Source organism: Myotis davidii, unplaced genomic scaffold (genome assembly GCF_000327345.1).
Source record: "Myotis davidii unplaced genomic scaffold, ASM32734v1 scaffold651, whole genome shotgun sequence".
Lineage (NCBI taxonomy): Eukaryota > Metazoa > Chordata > Mammalia > Chiroptera > Vespertilionidae > Myotis > Myotis davidii.
Window position 1 is genome coordinate 1,367,369 of NW_006283994.1, and position 7,004 is coordinate 1,374,372.

Genomic DNA, 7,004 nt, shown 5'->3' on the forward strand with positions numbered 1-7,004 from the left:
AGGTGGGGAGAGCTGCTGCCGTCCCACAGGGCGGGCCCAGCAGGGCCCTCAGCCACCGCGGCTCCCGTCCTCTCCCGCCCCAGCTCTTGCCCGGGTAGGTGATGGGGAACCCCATGACCACAGTGCCGGGCACCATGAGAGCCTGGCTGGAGCAGGGCTGGGCCCATCCACTTCTCTCATCTTGGCGCTGAGAGTCTAAACCCCAAATACAGATCAAGAGTGTCAAGCCTATTGTCTACCCTGGAGAGAGTGAACAGACTTTATCTGACATTATTTCCTAGGGCCATGGTTCTCAACCTGGGCTGCACATTAGAATCACCTGGGAATCTTTTTAAAATCCTGATTTCCGGGCCTCATCCTCCGGAAATTCTGTTTCTTTGTTACTAATGCTGTGGCCCCACCCCATAACAAAGAAACAGAATTTCCAGAGGATGAGGCCCAGAAATCAGAATTCTAAAAAGATTCCCAGGTTCTAAGGCCCTAGGACCACTGGCCTAGGGCTTTGTGTTAAGAAGGATTCTGAGGTCCGGTCTGAACTGAGACGTGACTGAAATATACCAATGACAAGTTTGCAAAGAGAGGTGGCAGGACTTTCAAGACCATCGCGATGAATCAGGGAACTGAGGAGGGGCTGGGGGAACGAGGAGGAGGGCAAACACAAAGAACATTCCAGAGTGAGCTGAGATCTGGCCAGTGAGGAAGTCAACGGGCAGAGAAAGAGTCACGGTGGCTCCTGAGCTCTTACCTCAGGACCTGGAGAGGCGAGGGGAGGGGAGGAAGCCGCGCTTTTCCACTTTAAAAGCCCAACATGCAATTCGCCATTTTAACCATTTTCAGTGCACAGTTCACGGGCACTGAGTACATTCACACGGTTGTGCAGCCACTGCCACCATCCGCCTCCAGAACTCCTTTAATCTTCCCCAAATGAAACTCTACCAATTTCACAACAACTCCCCAACCCCAGGCCTGGCACCACCATTCTACTGTCTCTCTCTATGATTTGGACTCTTTTAGGGACATCAGTTATGTATATAATAGCCTAAGCGACCGTTTCGGCAGATAACCAGAATGACCGGTTGCTATGATGCACACTGACCACCAGGGGGCAGACGCTCAATGCAGGAGCTGCCCCTTGGTGGTCAGTGTGCTCCCACAGTGGGAGCGCCGCTCAGCCAGAAGTCGGGCTGGCGAGCGCAGCTGCCAGTAGGTGCAATGGGCTGGGATGAGCGCGAGCTGCCGGACGCCCAGCCCCGATCCGGGCTCCTCCCTGGCCGCCTGCCACTTGGTGCGCTGCTACATCCCTAGGGGTCCCAGATTGCGAGAGGGCGCAGGCCGGGCTGGAGGACCCGCCCCCCCGGACCTGTGCACGAATGTCGTGCACTGGGCCTCTAGTGTAAGTACAGTCATACAGTATCTGTCCGTCCGTGCCTGGCTTACTTCACTCAGCATCCCGTCCGCGAGGTCCGCCCGTGGCGTGGCAGACATTGGGAACTCCTTTCTTTAAGGCTGAGTGACAGTCCACTGTGCGAATAGCCCACACTTTGCGTTTTCATTCTCCAGGGGACACTGGGGCGCGTCCGCTCTTTGGCCATAGGACAGCACTGCTACGAACAGGGGTGCCTTGACTTTGGGCCCTAAGTTTGAGGTCGTGTGTGACATCCAAGGGTGCTCGGATTACCTGGTCAGGGGCCCAGGTGGGAGACTGGGCGAGACGTGCAGCTGGAGTCCCAAACATCGACCACAATCCCCACAGGCAAAGTCAGGGGCCTGGGCTGGGGAGGAGGCAGCTGGCGGCAGGCTGGCATGGAGGTGGGGGAGCAGAGGAGGGAGGTGGGGGAAGTGGCTGGAGCCTGGGGCGTGGCAGGGCCAGGAGGAAGGCGGTGGCCCTTGGGAAGGCCACAGGCTAGGCGTGTGGATGTACCGGGCCGGCTAGGGAGCCGTCATTCACGCATGTGTTCACTCACTCCCTTGTTTCCTGGGAAACAATCGTGGTGACGTGCTGGGGCTCATATCTCAGCTCCCTCCCTGACCAGCTCTGTGGCCTTGACCTCCCCCCAATTAACTGGGTAAGCAACTTGAAAGTCGTGACTCAGTTTCCCCATTTTTACAACGTGCATAACAATAATAGGCTTTAATAAGTACATGCCTGTAAAGCACGTAGATTAAATGTTAGCTGCTACTCCATTCACTGGCCAGGCCAACATCTATGGGGCACCACTGCACTGGGGGCCGGTGCTGGGGTCCACCCGTGAAAACAGGCATTCCCTCCGCAGCTCGGAGCCTGACCAATACTCACAAACCCAAACCACAGTGCACCACAGTCCCGACTGTGACGGGGAAGGGTGAGGGGCTGCAGGAACGTATAGGTGGCCCTCTGCCCAATCCAGGGGGGCTTCCTGGAGGAGGTCACCCCTAAACAAAGTGGGGCAGACAGCACAGTCAACAGTTGCGTCACCAGGGCCTGGTGCAGACAGGCACACAGGAGGCCTCAGGTGTTTATGAAGGAGCTATGGGTTATCCAGAAGAAAGCAGGAAGAGAAACTATATAGGAAGATGTAATCGCATGTGCCAAGAGCAGGAGGAAAGAGACCCTTCACAGCCCCGTGAAGGGAGCTGGCTACAGCCAGAGTGCGGGGTGGATAGGGGGGTCCGGGGGTGTCTGCGTCCTTCCTGGACCTTCCCCCTCCTGCAGCGCCTGGGTCAGTCCTGGCGGCCGGAGCCAGCTGGGCCCTGGGGTCAAGGGGGGGCTGCCTCTGCGGGTGGAGGCTGACAGGACCGCTGTCCTGACCCCGGACCTGCCTGGGGCCCCGCATTCCAGCCAGAACCCCAGGGAGCAGGAAGGAGGACGGCCCCCCAGCACCGGGCTCGGCCAACGCAAACAGGGCCGCCCACTCGACAGGAAGACGCATGGAGCCAAAGCTCAGGAGACCCCGCTGGCCTCAGGCCTCCCGCTGTCCAGCCCCCAGAGCTGGCCCCGTTGTGGCCTCATCAGCCTCCCGTTAGTGCTGTGCCTGCCCTGAGGTGTCCTTCACCCTTCAGACCCCAGCAGGGCCCTCACCCTGGTGTGTCCCCAGAGCGTACGTCCCTCACGCTCCTGGCAGCCCGGCCTCGGAGGGCCGGACGCCACAACCTCCGGAGACGCCCAAACGGATGCGCGGGGCAGCCACCTGCGCACGGGCGTGGGCACCGGCTGGAGGGTGGGCAGGCGGGGACCCACCCACCTTCCCCCTTCTCTGGGGGCTCAGGACTCATCTGCTCAGAGAACGGAGACTCGAGGGTCTTCCTGTCACTCCGGGGGTTCCCAGGAATCCAAGAAAGTGGACAAAGAGATCCGCAACCCCGGCCAGACGTACAGCTGGACCCCCTCGCCTGTAACTGCCGGGACGAGTGTCATTCCCAGGGCAGGGCAGCTGGGAGGGCCCGGACCCTGGGCAACTGATTCCGCCCTCAGAGCCTCAGTTTCCCTGCTATGAAAGAGCAAATTGTGCTGGGTTTGGGGTGCCGGCTCGGCCGGGTTCTTAGCATGTGGCGAGAGCCCCCTGATTCACGTCTGTTGCCGCTGATGACCATCCACCTCCCCCCACACCCCCACCCGCCACCAGGTCCCGGCCCCCCGCTGCCGTGGCCTCAGCGAAGGGCCAGGAGCCGCCACAGCCGCTGCTGCCTTTCATCCCCGACGGGAAGGCGCAGCCTCAGCCGGCAGCCGCGATCTGGAACAGATGTCTGACTCCAGGGGCTGGGAAAGCAGCGACCTCCACCAGGGGGCTGGCAGGGCCTCTCCTCCCCCGCCCTCCCCCCTCCCCCAGTGAGCGGCAGGGAGAGGCCACCTCGCCAGACGACAAAGCCCGGCTGGGAACATGGTGACATCCCCAGACCTCCTCTTCCCCCGATATTATGCAACCCGTGGCTTCGCCTGGAGCAAACCGGAGGCCAATGGGACAAAGTGGGCCAACTCCACGGGCCTGTCTCCATCCCTTCCGAGGGGCCACCCCAGGGAACCTCAGCCCCGAGCTGCTCTCAGCAGAGTGACGGGGTCACACGCAAGGACTGTCACAGCTTGGTGAGCACCTGGCCGACGCCTGGAGGTGGCAGCTCTTCTCCCCATTCTACAGGGAGGAGACCGAGGCCTGGGAGGGGCGGTGTCTGCCCCCCAGCGGCTGTGCGGGGCCTGAGTTGTGTCATTTGTACCCTATTCTGACTCCCAGGAGCACAGACGGAGGAGGTGACATTGTCATTCATTCATTCATTCCTCGCTCCCTGCACACGCACTTGCAGAGCCTCCTCCATGCTGATGCGGTACACACAGTGGAAGAACACAGACGCAGTGAGAGTCACTAGTGTGTGAGTGTGTGTGAGTGTGTGTGTGAGAGTGTATGTGTGAGTGTGTGTGTGAGTGTGTGTGTGTGAGTGTGCGCGTGTGTGTGAGTGTGTGTGTGTGTGTGTGTGAATGTGAGTGTGAGTGTGTGAATGTGAGTGTGTGTGAGTGTGAGTGTGTGTGTGAATGTGAGTGTGTGTGAATGTGAGTGTGTGTGTGAATGTGAGTGTGAGTGTGAGTGTGTGTGTGAGTGTGTGTGAATGAGTGTGTGAATGTGTGTGTGTGTGAGTGTGTGTGTGAGTGTGTGTGTGAGTGTGTGTGTGAGTGTGTGTGTGAGTGTGTGTGTGAGTGTGTGTGTGAGTGTGTGTGTGAGTGTGTGTGTGAGTGTGTGTGTGAGTGTGTGTGTGAGTGTGTGTGTGAGTGTGTGTGTGAGTGTGTGTGTGAGTGTGTGTGTGAGTGTGTGTGTGAGTGTGTGTGTGAGTGTGTGTGTGAGTGTGTGTGTGAGTGTGTGTGTGAGTGTGTGTGTGAGTGTGTGTGTGAGTGTGTGTGTGAGTGTGTGTGTGAGTGTGTGTGTGAGTGTGTGTGTGAGTGTGTGTGTGAGTGTGTGTGTGAGTGTGTGTGTGAGTGTGTGTGTGAGTGTGTGTGTGAGTGTGTGTGTGAGTGTGTGTGTGAGTGTGTGTGTGAGTGTGTGTGTGAGTGTGTGTGTGAGTGTGTGTGTGAGTGTGTGTGTGAGTGTGTGTGTGAGTGTGTGTGTGAGTGTGTGTGTGAGTGTGTGTGTGAGTGTGTGTGTGAGTGTGTGTGTGAGTGTGTGTGTGAGTGTGTGTGTGTGAGTGTGAGTGTGTGTGTGTGCGGGGAGGGGCTTGGCTCAGGGCCGCAGGCCCCCTGGTTACAAAGGGATGGAACTCCCCACTGCTAACCATTCTTGGCAGAGTCCAAGGAGGCCACACCCCAAAGCATAGGGCCCCGCCCACAGTCAGCGCTGGGAAGATGGGAGCTGCCCCCGCATCCAGACACCTCCCCGCCCTCCCACCTTGGTGGTGCCGGGCTGAACCTTCTGCCCGCCCTGGATTCCGCCGACACATGTAACACATCAGCTAAACCCGCATGCTCTGTCATGGAACAGCCTGTCTTCCTCACACCTCCCATCCTGTCCCAGATTCCTTCCCCTGTGGCCTTGGGGTCCTGCCAGCCCCATCCACACTCCCCACCCTCAGCCTTCCTCCCCCATTGGTTTCCTGTCTCCCTGTCAGGATAGAGACCACGCCCATCTAGAAGTCCCACCTCGAGGTCCTGACAGGCTAAGGGAAGGTGACAAGGCCCAGAGAATTGGGCTTCTTGGGGGTCGCAGCCAGCGCCCCCACCTCAGTTGAATGTCACCACCCCAAGGCACTCCCCCCAGGCTAGGAAGAGCCTGCTCCATCGACAAAGCTCATGTCAAGGACTTTTTGCTCTGACCCTGGATATATTGCACACAGATGTTCATATTCAGATCGCACTCAGCAGCTGTGTGCCACTGGGCAAAACACTTAACCTCTCTGAGCCTCACTGTTTTCGTCTGGAAAATGGGGATGCAGTCCCGTCACCCCTACTCCAAACGGCTTGCCTCCAGATGTGCTTTGCAATTCCAAACTTCTCAGAGTTCAGAGAGATAACCCCGGACTGTATTCACACCCCAGTGGGGTCTGGAGCCACAGGCTGTACTCAAAGATTTCAGCAGCAAAATGTATGCATATTCACTCTCAGCAGAACACACAAGGTCTGTCAACAGCCTCAGGTCACACTGAGCAGCCAAAATAAGTTATAAAAATGCTTTGCGCTTTCAAAGCTTAGGGAGATTCTGGACCCGCAGGTAAGGAAGTGGAACCAGTGGAAACACCCGCTCCCCGAAAAGGCTGTGGAGGCTGCCATGGGTCCCTACTTAGCTCAGGGCCCGGAGGTCCTGGATTGGGCTGGGCTTGGAGGGGGGAGGGGCACTCCCCGTCCAGCCGTAGGGTAGGCCCCGGAGCACAGGGCTGGGTCCAGACTCTGGATCCTGAATCCCAGGGATCTAGGCCCCTGAACGTTGGCCTGGGTGGGGGTAGGGGGCCGGGGCAGAGCAGAGAAGCCAGGCCACCCGGCCCAGCTACCCACCAGCAGCACGAGCCCGGCTCTTGCTCAGAGGCCTGGACCTTCCTGGGGATGAAAACCTCAGCTCCTGCCCCAGGGACTCACCCAGGCCCCGAAGGGGAGAAAAGCCCCAAGATGAGGCTCCTGCCTTTGGGGGCAGACCAGTTCACCCCCACAACCATCATGGGGCACCCAGATGCGCTCCTCTGCAGAAGGCTCGGGCAGACTTCCTGCCCCTCCAATGATCATGTCTAGGGCTCCAGCCCCAGGTCACACCCACGTCTATCCAGCTCCGGGGGTTCCCCAGCCGGGTCTGCGGCCACCCGCTGCACTCAGGTGAGATTTCAGCAGCCCCCTCTCATATCGGGGTTTTACAGGGGCGCAGCAGCGGGGCCTCTGGCCCGCCATGGGGTGGGGACAGGGGCGGATGGCGGCGGTGCCGAGCCCGCTTACCCAGGCGAAGGGTGATGTTGACCGAGGTGGCACGCCGAAGGCCATGGACGGGCTCTGCCACCAGGTGCTGTCGTCCTGGCTGTGGAAGTCGGTGAGGTAGGAGGCGTTGTGGTGGCGCTGGGGGTCCGGG

General features: G+C 59.3%; 1 protein-coding gene across 1 annotated transcript in view; it reads right to left on the reverse strand.

The window, feature by feature from the left end:
• LAMC3 (laminin subunit gamma 3) overlaps positions 1-7,003 on the reverse strand; it is a gene marked incomplete at its 5' end in the record, with an annotated part of 65,122 nt that extends 58,119 nt beyond the window's left edge. The window contains 2 exon segments of the mRNA XM_015567746.1: positions 6,875-6,904; positions 6,907-7,003. Of these exon segments, the coding sequence (XP_015423232.1) occupies positions 6,875-6,904; positions 6,907-7,003 (127 nt within the window).
• Position 7,004: the final 1 nt, after the last annotated feature.